This window comes from Branchiostoma lanceolatum, chromosome 1 (assembly GCF_035083965.1).
Source record: "Branchiostoma lanceolatum isolate klBraLanc5 chromosome 1, klBraLanc5.hap2, whole genome shotgun sequence".
NCBI lineage: Eukaryota > Metazoa > Chordata > Leptocardii > Amphioxiformes > Branchiostomatidae > Branchiostoma > Branchiostoma lanceolatum.
The window spans coordinates 44,295,588-44,321,004 of NC_089722.1; the positions used below are offsets into that span (position 1 = coordinate 44,295,588).

At 47.3% G+C, this 25,417-nt stretch overlaps 1 protein-coding gene across 11 annotated transcripts in view; it reads right to left on the minus strand.

Annotated features, from left to right (window-relative positions):
- Positions 1-25,417, minus strand: part of LOC136425045 (RNA-binding protein Musashi homolog 2-like) — a 113,439-nt gene that overhangs the window by 34,114 nt on the left and 53,908 nt on the right. For 8 of the 11 annotated variants that reach the window (XM_066413839.1, XM_066413822.1, XM_066413829.1 and 5 more), the window contains 2 exons: positions 13,612-13,694; positions 1,707-1,809 (listed from right to left, as the gene is read on the minus strand). In XM_066413839.1, coding sequence (XP_066269936.1) covers positions 1,707-1,809; positions 13,612-13,694 — 186 coding nt within the window. The remainder of the gene's footprint in view (positions 1-1,706; positions 1,810-13,611; positions 13,695-25,417) is intronic. The other 3 variants (XM_066413849.1, XM_066413831.1, XM_066413804.1) reach the window with 1 other exon arrangement.

Genomic DNA, 25,417 nt, shown 5'->3' on the forward strand with positions numbered 1-25,417 from the left:
ATTTAGCTGAGTCCAGCCGACCTACAGCAAAGGGCCGCCAAGTCCCGATTGAAAAGTTGTAAAGACGGTCTGTGAAGGACATGTGAAGGTCGTCTGCGGTGATCAGATTGGGCCGTGAAACCCGAGAGATGCGGGGTAACATGATAGCCCTGAGGGAACCTGATATCAGCGGCAGGGCCCAATTTGTTTGGGGTGACAGTTGTTATTCCAAGGTCGTGTCGGGGCAGCCTAATTACGCAGAGGGTTAATTAGGGGATGTCGTCCCTGATTGACTGTCCACTTGGGCTGGACTTGAACTTGGGGGACAATGAAGGCCAGTCCTGTTCCTCCCACCTTCACACAGGGATTTGAACTTGGGAAACAATGGAACTAAAGGCCAGTCCTTTCCCTTATGTACACACGGCTGTCTCCGGCTTTAAGTCTTATTTCTGTCCCAGTCGTTGTTTGGGAGCCCGTCGCTAGTTTTCGTTGTCATTTTACGCTGACGAAAATACATTTTCACCAACTGCACCTCTTGAAGCTCAGATTTCTGGATGGAATGGGTGAAATCTTTGTCTCGGCAAGCCTGGCCCTCTTCACACCGCTAGTTTTACTTTAACTGCCTTTCGTGAGACAACTTACAACCCACCTTGTCAGAAATCAGACGCCCAAACACCCTACTACATCCCCCCTGTTGACACAAACTCTCAGACATGTTTATTTCCTTGGAATAACAGGGCAGTGTCAAGGTCACCCAAGGTCAAGTGTGGCCCATAAGGAGATCCAGCAGACCTAAGGTGGCTCCCAGTGGGCGTCTTGAGGGTCCCGGTAAAGCTGGCCACTTAAGATGCCAGTCAAAACAGACACGCTCTCGGGAAGCGTCTTAACCAATTAGCATTTAGATAGCTGCCCCGGCGGCCATCTTTAATCTACACACAACAAGCTACTAATGTTCACAGAACTAGAGATACGCTCTTTTAAATCACTCCTGGTGGGAACAACCTTTGTCCGAATCAAGCACAAAATGTGACATGCTACATTTCCGTGCTACCTCCAGATATAGAACTGTCCTAACTGACCTGAGTTGTTGTGCTAGTCTGTCCTAATATCTTCCAATCTGTAGCACATTTCCTATTATTTGCTCACATCCCCAAAATGGTGGATCCGAACGACATGAAATGTACGCCTGGTAGAGTAAATTCTACATCCACTCCAACCCAACCCTTGCCCGGGCAGTGTTCAGCCTATCCCAACAATCATGGTCTAAACTAAGTCCTTCTACTTCCAGTTCCAAGAAAAAAATTATAGTTGAAACTGGGCTTTTCTGGGAAATGTCGGCAGTGAACTTGGCAGTTGAGGCTGTAGAGTGCAAACAGACGAAAGGTTTTCTGCGGGGGTGTTCCCCACTCTACAAGGTGTGGTCAGGTTTTACCAGACAGTGTGTGTGTTTAAATGTGTGTCTATGATTTATGTGTGCGAATGTGTGTGTGTGTGTTCATGTGCACATGTGTTTGAGTGTGTTTCTATGAGCATGCGAGCGAGTGTATTATGTGTGTGCGTGTGTGTGCATGAGTCTGTATGCGGGCGAGTGTGTGTGTGTGTGAGTGTGTATGCGGGCGAGTGTGTGTGTGTGTGCATGTATATCCATGAGCATGCAAGCTAGTGTGTGTGTTTGCATGAATGTGCATGCGAGTGAGTGCAGGAAAGAAGGAGGAAGAGAAACCCACTCTCACCGAGATCCGGCCAGGTTCCGAAGGCGCCCCTGGCGCGACCTCGGGCCGACCCCGGCGGGAACATCACCTCCTTCGGCTGGGCCTTCTTACACTCCACCTGGAGAAGAAACAACACGTCTTTAGTTTTCTTACAAGGAACAACACGTCTTAAGGTTTCTTAGGGACAAACAAAAGGTATCTTAAAGGTATCTAAAGTTTTCTTATAATCCATCTGAAAAAATACATATCTTAGATAAAGCAGAAGGTGTAAAATGAATAATCCTTTTCTGAACACTGAAGCAGCACAAGGTGATCCTCTATGCAAAAATTTGGAGGGACACTTCAAATAAAGTTTACTTTTCACAGCACACCGTTACAGCATTATGTAACATCGTAAAGCCTACACGTTCAACATCCATTCTGAAATAACTATGAAATTCTCTTGATTGATATTGAAGTCCTAAGACAGCCTGGGAAGTCTAAGACAGGCAGTGTAGTCCTAAGACATATTAAGATACGAGAGTCTGAGTAAGATAAGGTTGGGTCTGCTCCAGGATAAATGGCATGTTTGGCTCCGTGCTTAACCCGGCTCAGGGGCTAACAGCGGCTGAACTGGAGGGGAACGTTAAGAACCTTCTGTGAGAGCTCAATTATGGCTAAAGGTTTCCTGGGCTGAACCTAAGACGCTGGGGGGGGATACTGTTCATCCTTCAGACACTTCAGTACATGAAGTTACAATGGGAAGGGGGAGTCCTTTTTTTAGTTGTTTTTTTTAGCGGGGTTGAGTGTTGGGGGATGGCTGGTAAGGTGGGGAGGGGGGTACTGGTGAGTTTGGCTGGCTGAAATTCTGGGCGTGTGTCAGAGATGATGGTGTTTTGGGCTTTGGCTCACATTAAAGCAACTCATTCCCCCCAGCTGTCAATCACAGCTGTCAATCACAGCTGTCCGTCAAACCCCCTGACCAACCACAGCCAGGCTGGGTAAGAGGATTTGTCGGATCTCAGCCGTGACTTAAACACTCAGCCGGGCGCCCGCAAGATGGCCGCCTGATCTCGGATTACTGCCCCCCGTATTAAGACAGTAGCGTGCGCAGTCCAGTGGTTAGCGGCTCTAGAAGCCATGAGTTCTAACCCCGGCTGTGTCACTCACCCGACCTGCACGCTACTGGAAAGGGTTGTAGTCCTTAGGATGGTCCACTGTTTATTGTGCTTGTCGAAAAGAGCTAGGGGAATTTTCCTGGTACAAAGAACCTGTAAATACTGTACATAGCGTCTGTCTTCTCTGTCACCACCAGTGGAAGATTAGTTCTTCAGTGACCTACACTGGTTCCAGATCACTTGTATGCACGCTCACTGGACTACAACTTAGTACAAGTGTAAGGTCTGGGCATACCCACTTCGATACAAGTGCAACATCTTCACTTTTTAATTACCGTAAAAACCACAATTCAGCCGTTTGTGCTGCCATTATATTCAATCAATTTCAACCGTTTATTTCCCTCCCATCTGAGCATGCTCATTACGATTACATGCTTACTAGCTTCCTTTGTTCTGCAGTTTCCTTCAGGATCTCGGCACAAGGAACTCCAAGGTTTTGCTGAACTCCTTTTCCCCAATCCCCTCATTAATGTAGCGTTAAGCCTCTCTGATTGAAAAGCTCCTTTTTGCAAGCCGCTTACTCCCCCGTCCCGACGGACGGGTTTATTGTCAGAAGTCGCGGCTTGCGGTGCAGTGGGTTTATCTTCACCGCACCGTTTCTACTAGCAGTTCAGGACAGTCCCAAACCAGATGGAGCATAGGGCGGTGCCCATCTCAGTTTCAATAGCCCTTGGGCCACACAACTTCGTGCAATCACTACAGCAGGGGGCTGGTCCACTGGTAGTGGTGAGTGTTCAACTACCGAACTCTTTTCAAATGCTGAGTGCTTAACAGAGAATGCAACCATTTCTGAAGTCTTCTTCATGACTCGGCCATAATCTTAGTCACATTTAAGAATGCAAGGGGAACACTCCAGTCATTTAGCCAATTGTCAGTTGTCTCACCCAATGTGAAGAGACTGCCTGTGTGTTATTTTATTTTGTCAGGCTTCTGCAGTTCAGTCAACAGTTCCTGAAGAAGCTCTTAACTCTTTCTTAGACGTCAGCTGTCAGACTGGATAAGAAGCGCTTCTTAACTTTGAGTCTAAGATGTCCGCTATGAGCCTTGAGCTTTTCCATTTCCTTGTTCTTAATTACAAACTGATGAAAATTTAAAGCCACCCACAGCGATCATTACAGCCCCCCCCCCCCCCCCCCAGTCTACCGCATTTTCCACAGTGCTTCCTGGGGCCTCAATAATGCATTTTCCTGGTTCTGTAATTTGTTTTTTTTGTTGTAAAAGTTTCAGCAGATGATAAAAAGGAAATAGCCATAATTATCATAAACACACACCATGTAGCCATATCATTTATACACACCATATAGCCATATCATAAATACACACACCATATAGCCATATCATTCATACACACACCATATAGCCATATCATACATACACACACCATACAGCCATATCATTTATACACACACCATAGCCATATCATACATGATAACACACCATATAGCCATATCATACATGATAACACACTATATAGCCATATCATACATACCCACATCATACAGCCATATCATGTACACCCACCCGTGTATGATATAATTGTGATATCCGCCAGAAATCCCGCATCACAAACCGGTCGCCTGAAACATAATCCAGTCTTTACCCGAGCAGGTCGTTTAACCTTTCCGCGCGCCTCTAACGCTGCGTCAGTCCGACCTGCCTAATACACCGCCTCGCTCATCTGTCCTTTCCACGTGCGTTTGACCTTCAGGAAATCTTACATCTGTAGCCCCAAGGTCGAGGTTAAGTCAGTAAAGCTTTAATCGACTCGGAGCACTAACCCACCCACCCGACTGTCTACCTTGCAGTGCTCCCAGCTCCATGCATCACCCCAAATTGACCGGCAGCTTAAACTGCCTCGGAGAGTTTTACTGAGATGGAGGATAAACGGCTCTTTGGTCCTGGAAACTTAAGACGGATGGAACGCGGCGGCTTCAAGGTCGAGACAAGGATGATAAGTGCTCCTGAACTTCAGCGTCTTAAGCGCGAGGAACTAGCCTGACGGGCACTTCTTATGCCGGAGACTCAGATCTACGGAAATAACCTACAAATTACAGACTTCCTACCACAGTGACATGAACAGCTGAGCAACTATCAGTCTCCTTCCTTTAACCTTCTCCCTGCTGCCTAACCTGCTGACCAATAGAAAATTTGTAGCCCAACAGCGACTTCAGTGTGCTAAAGGTTAACCCACAGTGAAAAACATACTTGACAATTATAGGATTCAAAAGCAATGCTGCACTGGAAAATCAACATGTAAACCGTGTTTGAGAGAAAAAATTAAGTTTGTATCTTGGTATGGAAAGAACTTACTTAGTCAGATTCAAGTTTTCCTCCCCAGTCTTTGTTTTCATGTTACTGAAATTTACTAAAAATAACCGAGAACCGAGGAACTGCATCCGTGTGGCCCGCTAACCATAAATCACCATAACTGTAGCTGCTTCGGTGGTATCACCCGGGAGTCGTAACTTCTCCTCGGCAAACCACAAAATTTGGGACAAGCCAATCCAATAACCCGGGAATTAAATTAGCGTGACCTTCCGGGACTCTGTTGCTTCCGCGATCTCCGTGCAGGAACACGAGACGCCCGTTTAGCCGATCTCGGAGCCCGGCTGTCCCGACTCTAGCAAGGAGGGGACTTTGGTCTCTGACCTGCCATAACTTTATTCATTTATCTGTTATTTACTGGCAAATGTTACAATCAAAGACGTTAATCTGACTCGAGCAGCAAGGCTGCTTTCTAAAGTCAACCATGACAGGGACAAACAGACAGCCAAAATGTGATGAAATAAAACCTCATAAATAAGGTGCCTTTTTATCACTTTCTGTTGAGTTGAGCAATGACAGCTTACAAAGCCTACTGGGGTATGGGGAGGGGGGCATGCCTGCACAGGGGCGACTCTTGATGAATCAGTCTCGGACGAGAGGAAGGGAAACAGAGGCCGGCTGGGATGCAGGAATTTCCCTCACAAACATGTACCATCCAGCAACAGTTCCCGGTTCTCCTGGCCCAGCGTACCCCTCACCAGAGACACCCGCCGGTACTGCCTACTGCAGCGCTGGCCTGAACTAATTTCTACACGCCTCACATCCTGATGACATTTCCTTCCTCTCCGCTTCCGAAAAGGTTGGCCTTCTCTTCGTCACCCTCCTGTCAGGAAACTTCAGGGGCGTCTGAAGGACAGATCCAGCTGTCAGGAACGCTGGTATGAGTCCCACCCTGCTCAGGAGCATTGGTATGAATCCTACATCCGTTCAGGAACATTGGTATGAGTCCTGCCCTATTCAGGAATGTTGGTAGGAGGATTACCTCCGCTGGGGTTGGTATGGCTAAAAGCAGGAACGTTAGTATGAGTCCTGCATCAGCTGGTACCTGTATTGCTGAGTGTAGGAACGTTGGTATGAGTCCCGCCTCAGCTGGGGATGCAGGAACGTTGGTGTGAGGCCTGCCTCAGCTGGTACCGGTGCGGCTGGGTGCATGAACGTTGGTGTGAGCCTGCCTTAGCTGGGGATGCAGGAACGTTGGTATGAGCCCTGCCTCAGCTGGTACCGGGACAGCTGGGTGCATGAACTTTGGTGTGAGCCTGCCTCAGCTGGGGATGCAGGAACGTTGGTATGAGCCCTGCCTCAGCTGGTACCTGGACAGCTGAGTGCATGAACGTTGGTGTGAGCCTGCCTCACCTGGGGATGCAGGAACGTTGGTGTGAGGCCTGCCTCAGCTGGTACCGGGACGGCTGGGTGCATGAACGTTGGTGTGGGGATGCAGGAACGTTGGTGTGAGGCCTGCCTCAGCTGGTACCGGTGCGGCTGGGTGCATGAACGTTGGTGTGAGGCCTGCCTCAGCTGGGGATGCAGGAACGTTGGTGTGAGGCCTGCCTCAGCTGGTACCGGTGCGGCTGAGTGCTCCGGCGGCGCAGCCAGTTTGAACAGTTAATTACCATCGGTCAGAGGTGCCACGCGGCAGTGGGGAGTCCAAAATTATTTCCTTGGCCGTTAATTAATTGGAACCTTCATAATTACATCATCAAACCAAGGGCAGAGATGCGCTGAACCTGAGAGAAACGCTGCTTCCTGAGATGGGCTGCCGGGGGAGCGGAGGGGGGACAGCGGAAATAACTCGGCAGGAATATCCCACAAGCAGGGCTGGGGCAGGAATATCCCACAACCAGGGCTGTCTACAGGACCCGTCCCTCCGTCCTAGGCAGAAATTTATCGTTGGGACGGACAAAAATTTCACCGTCAAAAAAATCTGAACTTCATGACATGAAATTGATGAAAAGGTTTTTTTAAGCTTAAATTGACACAAACAACACGGCTTCCAAACTAGGAGGGCCAGACAAAATGTGAAGCTGTCGACAGCCCTGAGCACAAGATAACATCTTTCCGCAGAGCAGAACAACTCTGACGTTTCACTTCCAGGTTTCCTGTCTGACATTTCTAGCTTCCCTATCCTTGGGGAATCAAAGGATATCACAGTACAACAGAATACAAACTAGTGAAGTGTGCCGAGCTGCCCTCAGTATGACTGATGTTCATCACCTATCAGTGCATCACTCACACAGCATCATCACTCACTCATTCATAAAGACACACCACCGCTCACAAAGGCACGGCAGCACATCCACAACTCACACAAACACATCTCTCTGACCCCCCAATCCTGTACAGACCCCCCTCCTGCATAGAATCCCCCCCCCCGATGCTGTATAGACCCCCTCCCCATCACCCAGCAGAATGAGATATTATTGGCCGATGTTATCCTGAAGGACATGTCCACCACTGTAGACCAAGGTCACAATGGACGTCCCCCATGAATAGAACTCATTGATCTGCCGCCAGGAGACGTATCTCACAGCGCATCACACCAGATAGGATACAACCTGCTCGTTCCTCAGGTCCTTTGAATCTGTGGCCATTCATACATTTACAGAGTTAAAACCATCTTTATCGTGTTTAGAACAATCATACAAGCACAAGACGGATGAGTAAAATTCCTAGTACAGCCCCTTTTCTGGATTAGAGCACCGGCCCGGGGACGGGAGGTAAAAAGACTGGAATGTGGAATCTGATGTCCTTGTAAAGAATCCCTATCGACCAATCCCGACTAACAATACTGCTCATCTTTCTCCCCCGGCAACCATCCCCCCCGGCAACCATCTCCCCCGGCAACCATCTCCCCCGGCAACCATCTCCCGGCAACCATCTCCCACGGCAACCATCTCCCCCGGCAACCCAACGAGGCGCGGCTTCCTCGGTGCTCCCCATAAATCTGAAGTCGGCCTGAAACCCGGAGCCCTTCGTGCCGCTACATCCGCCGTAAATTAACCGTTCGTTTCCCGCGGATCCAAACAAGCCGCGAGGGATCGTTCGTCATCCTTGGACAGGGGTGATTTGAGTTCAGCCCCCTAGCAGCTCTGTAAGAACTGCAGGTTTGTTAGACCAGGTGCTGTCTGTGATACTCCAGCCCGAATTCCTGAGGCAGTTTTCTCTGGGAGGAGAACAGAATATTGGTGCAGACTTTGAATTCAATACAACCAGACGACACACTGATAATTATGTCAAAGTTTGAAAAATTATGATAGACCAATCAGTGTGCTTGTTTTAGTTGCCATGGTGAAAGACTGTCAATAACCAACAGCCTTGAATGGCTGCCATTGGTCCTTCTTTAACAACCAACCTTGATACTTAAGTTTTGCTGTAAGAAGCTATTTGTAAGCTTTGAGCACCTTGACAGCCAAGGAGTGATTAATGTTCAGGCTGTTAAGAAGCTGGGAAATCTTATCAGCCTTGTTAAGACGTGTTTGGGGAGGAGAAGGTTATCAAGGAGGGGCCCAAGAAAGCAGCCTGCGGCTTCAAGATATTAACTCTCACGGCGAGACTGAGTCCTATCGCTGGTTTTGGGAACTTTTCATGAAAATTTTCCTGCAGTGTTTCTGGACTTGTGAAGTGGTACAACCTGCCCCCCCTCCCAATCAGAGTGGCACAACCTGTCCCACTATTGGAGTGGTACAGCCTGCCCCCCTCCTGATCAGAGTGGTACAACCTGCCCTCCTCCCGATCAGAGTGGAATAACTTGTCCACCCCTCCTCGTAGTGGTACGGCCTGCCCACCCCTTCTCGCAGTGGTATGGCCTGCCCACCCCTGATCGCAGTGGAACAGCCTGCCCATCCCCCCTCGCAGTGGAACCGCCTGCCCACCCCCCTCGCAGTGGAACGGCCTGCCCATCTCCTGCCTTTGATGTTTGGAGACAAGACTCCCAGCAGCAGCTGATCTTGAGTCGTGTTCGGGAGGAATGCTGAGGAAGATTCCTGCTGCTGATATTTCTTCAAGATTAAACCCTGCAGCGTCTCAGACCTAATAACCGTCTTGGAACGTCCTGAAGACATCATCCATCACACCAAGACGTTCCCGCACTGCCTCGCAGGCACAGAAATATGCGGGGAAGTCTCCCGAGTCCTGCGGCGGTTCGCTGCTGCTCATATAGATGTTTTCTCACGTCAGAACTTCAGACACTATCCCTTCTACATGCCAGAACTTCTCCCAACTCCACAAACATCAGACACTATCGTTTCTACATGCCAGAACTTCTCCCAACTCCACAAACATCAGACACTATCGTTTCTACATGCCAGAACTTCTCCCAACTCCACAAACATCAGACACTATCCCTTCTACATGCCAGAACTTCTCCCAACTCCACAAACATCAGACACTTTCCCTTCTACATGCCAGAACTTCTCCCAACTCCACAAACATCCGACTATCGTTTCTACATGCCAGAACTTCTCCCAACTCCACAAACATCAGACACTTTCCCTTCTACATGCCAGAACTTCTCCCAACTCCACAAACATCCGACTATCGTTTCTACATGCCAGAACTTCTCCCAACTCCACAAACATCAGACACTATCATTTCTACATGCCAGAACTTCTCCCAACTCCACAAACATCAGACACTATCGTCTCTACATGCCAGAACTTCTCCCAACTCCACAGACATGAAACACTATCGTCTCTACATGCCAGAACTTCTCCCAACTCCACAAACATCAGACAGTATCGTCTCTACATGCCAGAACTTCTCCCAACTCCACAAACATCAGACAGTATCGTCTCTACATGCCAGAACTTCTCCCAACTCCACAAACATCAGACACTATCGTCTCTACATGCCAGAACTTCTCCCAACTCCACAGACATGAAACACTATCGTCTCTACATGCCAGAACTTCTCCCAACTCCACAAACATCAGACAGTATCGTCTCTACATGCCAGAACTTCTCCCAACTCCACAAACATCAGACAGTATCGTTTCTACATGCCAGAACTTCTCCCAACTCCACAGACATGAAACACTATCGTTTCTACATGCCAGAACTTCTCCCAACTTCACAAACATCAGACAGTATCGTCTCTACATGCCAGAACTTCTCCCAACTCCACAAACATCAGACACTATCCCTTCTACATTCCAGAACTTCTCCCAACTTCACAAACATCAGACAGTATCGTCTCTACATGCCAGAACTTCTCCCAACTCCACAAACATCAGACACTATCGTTTCTACATGCCAGAACTTCTCCCAACTCCACAGACATGAAACACTATCGTTTCTACATGCCAGAACTTCTCCCAACTCCACAGACATCAGACACTATCCCTTCTACATTCCAGAACTTCTCCCAACTTCACAAACATCAGACAGTATCGTCTCTACATGCCAGAACTTCTCCCAACTCCACAAACATCAGACACTATCGTTTCTACATGCCAGAACTTCTCCCAACTCCACAGACATGAAACACTATCGTCTATACACGCCAGAACTTCTCCCAACTCCACAAACATCAGACACTATCCCTTCTACATGCCAGAACTTCTCGGAGTTCTCCAACATGAACTCAGCTCCAGAGATATTACAACTATCGTTTCTAATTCTTCATGTTGTAACTTCTCCCAACGCACACTGATATCACAAACTCCTCAAGAGTCATCGTTATCTAGCTTAGAAGCTGACGAGTTTGGTTAATTGTCCCCAGGCAAAACCAGCTGGCTTTAGAAAGTCAGTACAACGTTGATGATGCACTGACAGAAAAAAAAATTAAGAACTTTTGAAAATAAAATTAACGAGCAAAAGAATTAGACCAAATAAGACCGGACAGTTTTCCAGTTTATCCTTTTCCATGGAAATTGCAATTTTGTGTAGCAGAAGTTCTATCTATTCTCCCTTCATCTTCGCAGACACAGAGCTAAAATTACTTCCCTTTTGTGACAAATGAACAAATGAAGTTCACTTCTCTTCTTCAGCCCAATTAGGAAACAAACTTATTACACAGAAAATTTCCCTGTCAGGTCCTGACAAGTTCTTTGTGCTATAATAAACGGGGTTGCTCCAGGCGAGAAAAAACATCATTCTGGTGAATCCCAAACGGCAGAGATAGTCGTCCTGACAACTATCGCCGTGACAACCATCTCCCAGTTCCGCACAAGAGCATCTGGCATCTGACTGCGGCTGGGGAGTGTTTCAGAGCCGTTGCACAACTCTCCTCTGCTCTGGGGAGTTTTCCCAGTACGTGTTTCCATAATTATGCACCGTTGAGCAGCCTAACCTAGAGCTGTGCGCCTGATTCCTGACTGTGACTGGAGAGTGTTCCGGAGAATGTTAGTTTGTCACACAACTCTACTCTGTGTTACGGCAGGGCTGTGTCCAGGACCGTCCCTCCGTCCTGAGATGGAAATTTGCTTCTTGGGATGAACAAAAATTTGACCCCTTGATGAAATGAAACATTGATGAAAATGTCTTTTTTCAAAGCTTAAATTTTAAAATGACAGACAACAACGGAAGCTAACATGGGCTGCAAAACAAGGAGTGGGACAGTAAGAATTGCAGCTATAGACAGCCCTGGTGGGAGACTATCCGGAACACTTCCTGACGTCCCAGTCCGCGACTCAAGCCGGCATCGCGATGACAGATCACCCCCGGCAACCCGAACCTCATTACTCACTCAGCTGGGAGGGCCATTTTTCAACCACACAACAGAGAATAATCAGCACCCATATACAAGCACCACACAAAATAATCAGGACCCATATAAAAGCAACACACAAAATAATCAGGACCCATATATGTACACAACAGAGCATAATCATGACCCATACACACAACAAAGCTTAATCATGACCCATGACCCATACACACACACCACAACACCATACAACACAGCATATAATCATGACCCATACACCACACAACACCAGAATCATGACCCATATATGTACAAACTGCAGCATAATCATGACCCATACACACACACCACACAACACAACACATAATCATGACCCATACACACACACCACACAACACAACACCATACAACACAGCATAATCATGACCTAAGTACACACACAACACAAAACACACCCAATCTAGCTCCTAACAGCCAGGAGAAAATAACGTTTTGTGATAGCGCAATATATTGTACAATTTTTTCTTTGCAGTGGTTTCAAGTTCAATATCATAAAACTACCGCGAATGTTTGAAGAAATACAGTACTTCGTTGTTTTGATTTACTGAGTGACTGATCGACTCCTGACATGGTAAGAGCTGAACGCTGTTTACACGATAACAAGCGAAAAGGATGGAAAGAAGTTTGTTGTTTACAGATATTGAATAACCGGAGTATCATGTGAGGACTCACTGATTATGCAACACGGCTGGCAGATATCTTATCCATCAGCTAATAGAATTATTAATGAAGATTTCTAAATTCGTCAGAGTAAACATGCTTTTAAAAGATCATATTTCAGTAATTCTGGGGAAGTCTGGTTCCGTTCACGCCAAGGTAATAAACTCCAATTATTCACTGAAATAACGAGGATTAAAATATCATCTTCGTCACTTTGAGGGCTATTTTCAAGGCTGATGTCATTATAACATTAATGACGGTTTAATTACCGTTGATGGACTTGATTGTTATACTTCAGTTAGCGGAAAAAAACATGCGAACGGAGTCAGAGTCAGAGTTAGCGTTCTATAGAGGTTGTGATTGTAACAAATTCATCTCTCTTCTCTTTGTAATTATTGTAGATTCAAAATACACTTAACTTAGTCATCATCCTTGGATTTCAAATTTTCATAACCAATCACAGAGAGAGCGTGCACTCAGAGCCATCACTTCTGGATTACAGGGTAGTTATTGATAAAGTTAAAGTGAAGTCTAGCTGACTGAAGAGCTAATCTTCCACTGGTTGTGCCAGAGAAGACAGACGCTATGTACAGTTTTTACAGGTTCATTGTACCAAGAAAGTCCCCTAACTCTTTTTGACAAGCACAATGAACATTGGACCACGGCTTAACATCCCGTCCTAAGGGCTGCAACCCTTTCATTAGCGTGCTTGTCAGGTGAGCAACACAGCCAGGATTGGAACTCACCGCTCAGAGTAGGAAACATACAGGGTAGTCGGGCAAGTGACGAGATTATCTCCTCACTCATTCTGTGGAGGCCCCGGGGAAAAACACAATCCAGAAAGCTGACTTTTCCGAGGGCTCTGTCTACCCGAGGGCTCTGCCTAGAGACACCTCAATTCACATGGAAGACCTTAGTGCGGCCATGGCAGAAAGACTGGTGTGGTCGGAAGTCGTGCATGGACTTGCCCCGTCCCCCCCAGGGGGTCGAACAATGATGATGAGGAGGAACAGTTGACTGAAGAACTGTGTATGGAAACATACACTCTAAATCAACAAAGAAACAAACAAACTCACCATCTTGTTGTTGATCTCATGGAAGTGGATGTCGCACACCTTGTCCACGATGTCTTCGCTCTCGAATGTTACAAATCCAAAACCTGCCAAACAAACAAAACAACAATAAATAAACATGCAAACACACACTAAACAAACAAACATACACAGAGCATTTATCTCTGGAGCTTTACAGAAACATGAGAACTTATTCCATCTGAAAGTTCCAAGATGGTTTCTTAAAACTTTTTATACATAAGTGAATCAATACCATCCAACAATGGCGGCCGATATCAATGCAACAAACTTGGAATACATGCATATCAGAGCAGTACATTTTACAGTGAGGTTTTATCACGCTATAGGTGGTGTGTATTACTGTGTGCTTGTGTGTGCATGTATGTGTTGGTGCATGTGTGCATGTATGTGTGTGCATGTGTACATCTGTGTGCATGTGTGTGTGTCCGTCTGGGTGTGTGTGTGCGTACGTGTGTACGTTCCCAGTCCCAGAAATGACCAGCGTTCCCAGTTAACCCCCAGACTTGTTTACCTCGGCGGCCATTGCTCCTGTTCCAGTATGTCACAGTTTTACCGGCAGATTTTACAGGTTTAGTTCCCATAACCCTCCCCTTTTACAGCACCCCGTTATGGGGATCACTTCTGCGGTGAGGCTTTCAGCCCGCCAATGACCTCGCCGCTACCGCCTTTATGCACCTCCGTATGAGACCAGCGGGACCATCTTTAGGAAACGGCTTTATTTACAGCCCGACGTCTTTATTTCAGTGTTTTATGGTCTCACACTGCAGTTTCCAACAGCTCCATGGGGAGGGTGCATTGTGGGACTGTCAAACCACAGACAGCCCCGACGACAGAATGCGTAAATCACGCCGAGCCGGGACAACAAAAACAGCGATAACTCTGCCGCGACACAAAAACAGTCGTATCTAAGTCTGTCCACTTCAGTGCCGCGCCTCAATAGAACTCTTCACGTCAGGCCTCCCACCCAGGAGGGGTCAGAGGTCAGCCTTTCTGTGCTGGGTGGAACAATAAGTGCAGAATCACAGGGTCAGAGTTCAGCAGGGTGGAACAATAAGTGCAGAATCACACGGACTAAGAAAGGTCGCACCAGGCTCCACAATAGCGGGCGGAATAAGCCCCTCGGTCTCCGAGGACCCTCAAGACGTCAAGACACTCTAAGGATTCAAGATGCTGCGTCATTAAATACGCACTTGTCTTACAGCCCCGACTTCTCATTACCCTAGTTCTACAGCACAGAAGACGTAGTTTGATCCTTTCTTAAAGATTCTTCCTGTTTCTTTGTGTCTCTTCCCTCCTTAAAGTCGCAGGGGAAGACATTTTCCTGCTTGAATTTCTTCTGTTGACAGCGGAAACTACTTAAGAAGCTCCATGTATTGTGAGAAAGTTGCCGGATTAGATCCTGCAGAAGTAACAGTGTTATGGGGAAGCAGGCAGACTTGGTAAAACATTCATGCGGGGCGGGTTTGTACGGAGTGTTTATTCTTCTGATAAAGGCTTGCTGCAGACACTGCCTGAATACTGCACAATCCAACATGGGGGGCACAAAAATGTCAACACATCTGCAGCAGTGGATGTTACTCGAAGACAGGAAAAATGTCTAGACTTTGCATGAGGTACAAAATGACTAATATTAACTGGTCGACGTACCGACTACTACATGTAAGACTCTAATACCAGCCTGGGAAAGAACTAGAAATAGCCGTGCCTTCAAGTACCAGTTATCAGCCCAGAACTGAGGTGTTCAAAAATGCATTTTTCCTTAGAACTATCAAAGAGATGCACCCAAGCACTGTAGGCGCATCCTCAATAGATAGCTTTCAGCAACACTTGCAGTCAGATGTGCAAAGGTTGGGTGTGACAGAATACTGTACCCTCCCCACATGTTCACATGAAGCCTTCCATGTTTTGTTTCCCTTTAGAATCATCTGTACAGCAGGTTGTGCCTTTCTCTAACCATGACATGTTTGATGTAACAAATTTACCTTTTTATTACAGTCCTATCTGTTATTGTTAGTCCCGTGAGCAGCTATTATGAACCTGACGTCCCAGCAGAACAACCTGGCAAAAACAACCTTCCCCCAATATCAAATATTATCAATGGCTCCCCTGTGATGTTGCTAACAACGCAAACAAATTATGGAAATTTTCCCAAACAACTCAGAATACAAAAACACTCTTACGTTACAACTTAGCAGAATATTAGGTCATTTTTCCTTATTTGCATCCGTCTAAATGAATATCAGTAGTAACTGTTCTAAAATTACCCTGGATCCATTTTTTTACCAGTCATTTTAAACCACAAAACCTCCTGTAACAATACCGGAAAATGAGGCAAAAACTCTCCTATTCAACATATGAAAACTAAGAAATTTTTCCAGTCATTGTACCCATTCAGTAAACCCACAAAACCTCCTGTAACAATAGCAGTAAAAGGAGGCATCTGAGTCCCTCACAACAGCCTGTGATCAGCCGTTAGGAGTTATTGTAACGGATGGTGTTGTGTGTTGTTGCTTTAATTACAATCATCTTGTTACACTGATTAGACGTCTTGTTATGACTGAGGAGCCGATTCATCACGGCTGGCGGGGAGAGCGGGGAGGGCGGGTTTCCTCGGATCGGTGGGAGGGAATCTCGAGTTGTTGGAACAAATCAGAGGAGTTTGAGGGAAAATGTTCATTTATATCAAGGACTTTGTTTTGTATAATCCACATAAAAAAAGATATATAGTACCTAAGTCTTGTGGCTTGAAAATATGTCTAAGCGTACCTTGCAACTGTATTTGCAACGTTATATTGTATAAACTATAATGACATTATGTCATCAGAGCTAGCCCCCTGTTATAGCTGTCAGCGAGGTGGTTAGACCAGGCTGTACGTCTTTACACAATTGAACAAATCAATCAAGTCATCTAAATCTGGGACTTTCCCGAGGGCTCCTGACAATGGTTCCTGCCACAAGAGGCTTTCCTCCATTCAGGCTGGTGTCAGGCCTTCAGCTTTACTGGTCCGGTGACTATGAAGATAAATGACAGGAGTATCTCGAGCTATCCCAGTTATCATAGCTACTCACGACCTTGACATTCACATTGACCCCGCACTTACACGGCTCTGTGGTTGCCTAGCAACAGACTGGCATAAACAGTATACCAGGAAAAATGCTTCTATCCCGGATCAGATGACAGCGAGTGTAAATCAAACAAGTCCACAAACCCAAAAACACTCTGACCTCCAGAGCCGGGCATAGTATCCAGCCAAGGTCGCCCCCCTCCCCCAGCACCACTCATGTGAGTTACTGAATCATAATAACAATAAAGCCGCCGTCCGACAAACTGCACCTTCTTACAGGCAATTTGTCCCGGGATAGGAGGCTTAGTTGCCATGGCGACGACCACAGGAGTGTTCCGAATCCGTGGCGTCTTTCCATCCATCATTTTTCCGCCAATTTGACACGTGCTCGGCAGCGCGAGCGGCCATCAGCTGCACGGTTACACATCCCGCCTGATTTCATTTAGAATTATCGTTTTCAACCAATTCAATACCAGGGAGGAAATCGATGCCGGCTCTGATCAGGGAGTTCCAAATACTTGGACCCGCTCCTCCACCGTGATACAGCCTCCGTCGCCATGGCGACCAGGGTGAGTAACGCGGGGCGGTCGGGAGGTGATAAAAGTCGTAACCGGCGCGGCCGCTGGTCGGACAATCCAGCCCGTAATCCTGCTCGTAAATTTCGTGGCGAGTTTTTGCCGCTGGTTTGGGGCCGGGGATCCGTCAGTAAAATTTACGCTTTGCCCGGGCGGTAAGTCGGCGGATATGGACGCGTTAGAGGCACTCAACTGCGCTTAAGCACCCATCTTTCCGATATGTGGCAAAAATGTCCAACTCTATCACAAGTATGGCGATCAAGCGCATTCCACGGGCCCATAAGTGGGGGAAGCCTTCAATATTCATAGTCGTTATAAGTTATTTATAAACACAGTTTCTAACCGTTTCTCATATCTGCTTTATCATCGAACATGAGCCTTCTGCACGGGGAAAACTATTAAGGAAAACACAAATAAACAGACGAATAAACTGCAAACCAGAAACGACCTAACAGCAGGATCATGACGGCTGATTTTAACAGCCGAGTTTTCCTGTCAAACTGCAGAACAGGCTGACAGGCGGAACATTGACGGATTACTCCGAGCGACTTTTGATGATGTAGCTGTGCTCGTTGTTTCTCTATCTCACACTGCAGTCCTGCCAGCCTAGGTTTGATTAATATTCTCCACCCATCGACTCAGCACACATGTTCCAACCCCCACTGGCTCCCAGCAGTTCCACTGTCTTGCTTCACCAACTTGGAACTGAGATCCTCATATCTCTCCCAGGTGGGGAGACGTTTTGTGCAAATGAAAATTATAGCTCCGCATGTGCAAAACTGGAGTTTGGCCAGGCGAAATTCATACATTGTTTTTTACTCTATTTAATCCCCTGAAACAATCTAACAACAGAAACAGGGCTTTACGTCCATTCCTAAAATTCAAAAGAGACGGGGGGCGCCATAGACTTATGACCCCACGGACACAGCTTACAACATGGCGCACGACAGTCTACGTTTAACCCTACGTTTAACCCTTAGCCCTACCATCAGCAGCTCTGATCCGTGGAGTAGATTACGGCAGGCCCTACCATCAGCAGCTCCGCCAAGTAGATTAGCGCAGGCCTGATCTGTGAAGTAGACTATAGCAGCCAAGTTCCACGGAGTAGATTACAGCAGGCCCTACGCAGCTCCGTGGAGTAGTTTACAGCAGGCCCTACGCTGCTCCGCGGAGTAGATTACGGCAGCCCCTACCATCAGCAGCTCCGCGGAGTAGACTATGGCAGGCCTGATCTGTGGAGTAGACTAAAGCAGCCAAGTTCCATGGAGTAGATTACAGCAGGCCCTACGCAGCTCCGCGGAGTAGATTATTACAGCCCTGCTCCGCGGAGTAGATTACAGCAGGCCCTACGCTGCTCCGCGGAGTAGATTACAGCAGGCCCTACGCTGCTCCGCGGAGTAGATTACAGCAGGCCCTACGCTGCTCCGCGGAGTAGATTACAGCAGGCCCTATGCTGCTCCGCGGAGTAGATTACAGCAGGCCCTACGCAGCTCCGCGGAGTAGATTACAGCTGACCCTACGCTGCTCCGCGGAGTAGATTACAGCTGGCCCTACGCTGCTCCGCGGAGTAGATTACAGCAGGCCCTACCATCGGTAGCTCCGCAAAGTAGACTACGGCAGGCCTGATCTGTGGAGTAGACTATAGCAGCCAAGTTCCATGGAGTAGATTACAGCAGGCCCTACACTGCTCCGCGGAGTAGATTATTACAGCCCGCTCCGCGGAGTAGATTATTACAGCCCGCTCCGCGGAGTAGATTACAGCAGCCCGATGATTTACTACTGGATGTGAGATAAGGACATGGCTGCAGATCTGTCCACTCGTCCCGACGTCAGATCGACTCCAATTCTACATGATAGACCGGCGCCGTCCGCAGATACTTAATAAATCCGACCTTCCGAGGGGGGGGGGAATTAACGGTGCACAAAGTTGCTGCCTGAGCATCGCGAATTTCTGCTCAAACTTTCGAGCTGAGCAGGAGAACAAGTTAAGGCCACACCAATGTAATCTACTGTTTCTCGGACATTGAAAATGTACAATTTTAGCAAGCGGACAGAAAACAGATTGGAGGAAACCTTGACTCTAACTCTGTTCACTCGTACCGAGGTACAGACTGGTTTAGACTGTGTTCATGTTGATAATTTTTGCATCAGTTTTGAGAAACAAGAAATCAACTTGCAGTGGCCTAATGTAGACAGGAGGAACTCGAGACCTGATGTCAGGCCGGACCTGGGAGCCGTTCGGGAGAGATTCGTCCGATACACGGGAGTGATACCGCTGTAATTAGAGCCGCTGACGTCCCCTGCTCGACCTGACCAGAGATTTCGGCCCATCTCCAGGCAGGGCTGGAAATGCTGGGGACATGATCCATCCACTTTTGTGCACCTAACATGGGAGCCGTGCACCGTCTTTTTGACCATGGGTGTCTCTAGAATATTTGAGTCGGGTTATGTACAAAAAGGTACTAAGTCAGAAAGAGAGAAAAACTTTTGTTGTATTGGTCATTTGAGTTTTTGAACCTTGCTAGAGAATTTGAAATTTCAGTTCTGACATTGAGTCTGCATTGATGCTGCTTTATTTCATGTTGCGCACCACAATGTTTCCTATGCACTTAAATGTTAAGGTTAGATGCACCGTAGAGCACCAATTATGCACCGTGGAGCACCCATTCCTAAAACTGAGTTTCCATTCCCGCCTGGTTATGAGTGATGAGTGATCTGAGCTGGATCAGTGCCGACGCCACGATTGATCTCCGAGCCACACATCCCTCAAACCTCGATATCAGCCCATTCCCAACGTCATTATCCGGCCAGGTGCGATGCTGGCCGGGCCAAACGGCCCTCCCGACACCGGGTCTGGCCCTCTGGCCCGCACCGCCGGTAAATGTTACTAATTGAATCTGATAATTAGGAGAACCAGAGGCAGGACAGGGAGACATCCATCACAGTCTTGTACAGCCTTGAGCCGCCGGGTTGTACGAACCAGAAAACAGATCAAGCCAGTTTTACATGCGCTCCTGGCTGCAGCCATCATGGCTATCTGCCCATCAGTACAGAACAAACAAAGGTCATCTGAAGGTGACTCCGCATCAGGAAACTTTGCTTTTACTGCAGTCCGCTGGACGGGAGAACGGGCCGTATTTCTCCCCGCGCATCTGCTTGGCTAATGGCTTCCCCAACAGTGGCTCCAGGACATGCCCAGCTGACCCGACACTTAGAGACTTGTACACCTTTCACAGAGGTCACCGAAGGTTAAGGGAGGGCCCAAGGCGCCTATCAAGTGGCCTGTGAAGCTGAGATGTGCTGCCAGCCAGCCAGGAGAAGGCAAAGGCTCAGAGATCTGGCTGGCAAGGAGAAATATGACCATTATGAGGAATGGAGATAGGTTACACCGCAAGTGCAGCTAGGAGGAACTGGCATGTCACCATGTATACTAAACTGTTACACAGTGACACGAGGATTGAGTGATATTTGGATGAAGCAAAACTGTTTAGAGTGACACTACATAGTACTGCAGCAACACAGCCTCAGAGCTTTGGCGAATGGGAGGAACATGAGAACTGGGAACAGGCAGTACAGAAGGCCAGTTTAACTGTGACACTAGCTGATGTGTTAAACTGTTACACAAGGCTCAAGTGACATCTGGCTGTAATTAAACTGTTTAAAATAACGGAGTGACATTAGATAGTACTAGAGCTGTGTTAAGACACAAGGCCCTACTGTTACATGTAGTGACACTAAAATGGCTGAGTAACATGATGTTGTACTAGAGCTGTTTAAATGACAGCGTGACACGAAGTCGGTTCTCCTGTGTTTAACAGTTTTTACAGTGTCACTGCTAGGAGGATCAGGAATGTGTGTTTAACTATTACACAGTGACACTAGGATCAAGTGATATTAGGCTGCATCTAAACTGACTAAAAATAGCCAAGTGACAATAGACAGCACAAAAACTGTTTAAAAAGGCCGAATGCCCCTGAGCTATAGTACATGTCTAACTGTTTAACAGTGCCACTAGCTTGTACGGACACATCAGTGTTACACCAAGTTTATCATCAACCTCTCCTACCCACTACTGGATGTGTGAATGTTCTCGACCTGGTTTCACTTCCCAGACAGGTGTAAGTAAATACCTGTGAGTCACCTGACCACACCTGGGGTAACACACCTGCTAGACAGTTATACACACCTGTGAGAAAGTTCTGTATGACCCAGTTTACTCGCAGAGCCAAAAATAGCCGCCAGACCGATAAGGAATGGAGACGTTATCTTAATTACAATCCACACCTGGATGCTAATCAGAACTCCTAACGAACGGACAGAAACACCTGTGATTTGGGACACACAAGGCAGGAGGTTTGGGCACCTGGGTGGGTTTACACGTTCTGACAGACTGGGCTGGAGGTTTGGGCACTTGGGTGGGTTTACACGTTCTGACAGACTAGAATGTGAGCTGTGGGCGAACAGAAATGTAAATGACACGGAATATTTGTATGGAATCTATTTTTGGAATAATCTGTCAAAGGTGGGAGGGACCGACTAATCCACAGAATTGAAGAGAAAACTGTAACAACGTTTTACAATGTCATAAGAGTTGGGCAGTCCTTCTACTGACAATTTTAACAGAGAGGAACGAAGCCTTACCAGCCATAGATGTTTGTTTCACAGGTCAACATCTGTTTCCATACACAAAACTGGCATCATAAATGTGACACATTAATGTCAACGTTTGTCTGTAACCTTATAAAAATGTCTCTGCTGCACTAAAAACCTGTCTACCATCTGTACATGTTATCGTCCCTGAGTGCACATTCGCACAACCAAGCCTACCCGGGGGACAGGACTAAATTAGCTCAACTCTCAACACTGGGCTGAAGCAAACTAATCACCTGGTCATCATCAACACACACACTAACGTCATCAGTAAAACTTTAGAGGATTGCAATCAGTTTCTGTTCATGTCAGATGGACAAACTACTTTGCATTTTCCCCATCCTGGCAACAATGGAATCACCCTGGCAACCAGGGGCCCGCCCCGGCAACCGCACCTGTCCTGTACAATCTGGTCCAGAGTTCTGGTGTTCGGGTTTGCTGTTTTGCAGGCAGGTGTCGTTGCCATGTTTGCCATTCCTGGCTGTCCTGGCACACAGGCAGTTTGCAGGGACGAAACACGTATGATATAAGCGACAACAAAACACACAAAACTTTGTAAAAAATCAGTCACCAATATCACTGGTATATGTTTCTTTCATTTTCCGTCCCTGCAAACATCACTACAGCCCCGGTTTGGAAATATGACCCTAGCATAAGGTGAGTCACCCTCCTTGTAGAGGGTACAGGTTAGCCAACCCCCCCCCCCTTAAAAGGTGTAGCGGATCAGTCCAAAATAGACCCTCCTTGTAGAGGGTACAGGTTAGCTAACACCCACCCCCCTCCTTAAGAGGTGTAACTGATCAGTCCAAAAGAGACCCTCCTTGTAGAGGGTACAGGTTAGCTAACACCCCCCCCCCCCCTCCTTAAGAGGTGTAACTGATCAGTCCACAATAGACCCTCCTTGTTTCCCTAAAAGGTCCTCCTGCACAACTATGACATCACCACGTGGGCATGCGGTTTCTTTACCGACACAATCCAGAGTGCCCTGACCCACTCAGAAAGTGTGCACAGTGCAGTGAGCCCATCTCCAGTGATCCAGCATGGAGAAAACAACCCAGGTAGAGAGCACAGTACAGCGATCCAATCTAGATCAGGCATTGAGCAGGGGTAAAACTGACCCACATAGATAATACACCTGTCCTATAACACACCTTGTCCTGTAACACACCTGTCTACCATTCCCAGACCGAAATGCAGTACCTGTACAGTGATTCCATCTACTGTGATCAAACATTGAGCAAGGGTAAAAAAAACCAGCACCAATCTTACTGCACAGCCACGGAGCTGGGATGCCACCTCTAAACACACGACGGTTGGCACTGAATTAAAAACTGCACTTATAGGTGTTGCTACTTACAGATGCTCCCCGAAACACAATGGTATACCCCATAACCTGGTTTTTCCCTGTCAAACCCTGTGAGACGTTTGGCGCTGAAATAATCACGACCTGCCCAGGTTTAAACATTATCAGCGCATCAAACCTCCGGCAGACAGGCCCGTCGCCGCTGCACTCTGCTGTAATCCGGGGAAAAATGAAGCTGTCGAACGGTGACATCCCAACTCTACATCACAAAACCAGCCCACAACCCCACAAAAAGCCCCCCCCTCCCGCAATCGGACATGACATTGTTATACTGCATCTCTGGGAGCATCACTACTGTAGCTGGCAGGACAACCCACGGTATCAGTCTATCAAAACTAAACTCTCAGTCTCTGCTAGAATCAGTCTGTCTGAGTCTGTCCACACAAAACTTAACTCTCAGTCCCTGCGAGAATCCCTCTGAAAGCCACACAAACCTAAACTCTCCGTCTATCAAACCTAACCTCTAGTCCATCAGTCTGAGATCCACACAAGCTCAGGCTTAAACCCTGTGCTGCGTTTAATGACCTTCTAGTGTGACCTTGACTTCTTCAGGTAGGCAGCGTAGATAAAGGGGCACAAGGATTTTGACCATACAGAAGCGTCTTACCCAAGCTTTCCTGTTGTCCAACAACCTCCAGACTTACACTGGGCGATGTTACAAAGGTGAGGTACAGGATAGGAGTTTCCTCGCGTTTCTGCTGGCTCTTTCCTTTCTACTTCCTTAAGATGGGAGCTAAGACGTGATATGGGTTTCAACTCCTCAAAGACGGGAGCTAAGACGTGATATGGTTTTCCGTCCTTAAACTTAAAGACAGTGCCTAAGACTGTTATGGTTTTCCTTCCTTCAACTTAAAGACGGCGGCTAAGACATGATATGGGTTTCCCTTCTCAAAGACGGGAGCTAAGACGTGATATGGTTTTCCTTCCTAAAACTTGCCGGCTAAGACGTGATATGAAGTCCTTAAAGACGGGAGCTAAAACATGATACGGTCTCCCCTTACAAGATTACCCAGACGCGCTGGTGCAGGCCTGCAGTTGTACCCTCCTTACAGACTGCAGGGGAAACCTGCACAGCAGCTGATACTGCTGTAAGCCCCTGGGGGTGAGGGAGCAGGGATATTGGACACCACCTCTGCACTGTTGCTATTACAGAACAGGGCTCGAAATTCATTTTTCACCTAACCTAAACTCTGGCAAATTAAAATAAACTAGAATATCAGCAAAATTTACTAAGTAGTTACAAATCCCACTGCCTCTCTTTGGGGCTTGGAACTGGAATTTTAAGAACTACATTAACAAAGTACAAAAAAGGTTACATTGCTCCTCTGATCATCAAATTTCAAGAATGTTCTGTTTACTAGTGTAAAATAGTACCTCTGCCCAATAGCCTACATAAATATCTAGGTGCAGTGCCTGATACATGGAGCTATGCTGCCCCGACGACTGACTTTATCTATGAGAGAGTGAGAGAGTGAGAGAGTGAGTGAGTGAGTGAGTGAGTGAGTGAGTGAGTGAGTGAGTGAGTGAGTGAGTGAGTGAGTGAGTGAGTGAGTGAGTGAGTGAGTGCCTGATATTGTGTACCTAGTATTTCCAGCCCTGTTGCTATTACAGAAATCCCCCCACCGCCCAAATTTGTTCCACCCTAATTTTCTGCCATGTCTCCGCAGGGCTGCGACCCAGGGGGCAGAGGTCAGAGGTCGAGTCAGCGGAACACGTGTTTGAACCTGACACTTGAACCCGACACCTGCCGGCACAGGTATGACGTTTACTCAGTCTGTTAGCAAGGTCACGGGGTCGTCTGGGACAATGAGTCGTGGCAGAACAAACAAGCCCCGGAATGCGGCAGGTAACCCGATACGGGCCTGAAGGGGCGGCAGGTAACCCGATACGGGCCTGAAGGGGCGACGGAACGTTTGAGTGACAGGTCTGAGCTGGAACACGTCTTAAACTTTCACTGTCTCAGACTTTCACTGTCACTGCAGCAAACGTCTTAAACTTTCACTGTCTCACACTTTCACTGTCACTGCAGCAAACGTCTTAAACTTTCACTGTCTCAGACTTTCACTGTCACTGCAGGCAAACGTCTTAAACTTTCACTGTCTCAGACTTTCACTGTCACTGCAGGCAAACGTCTT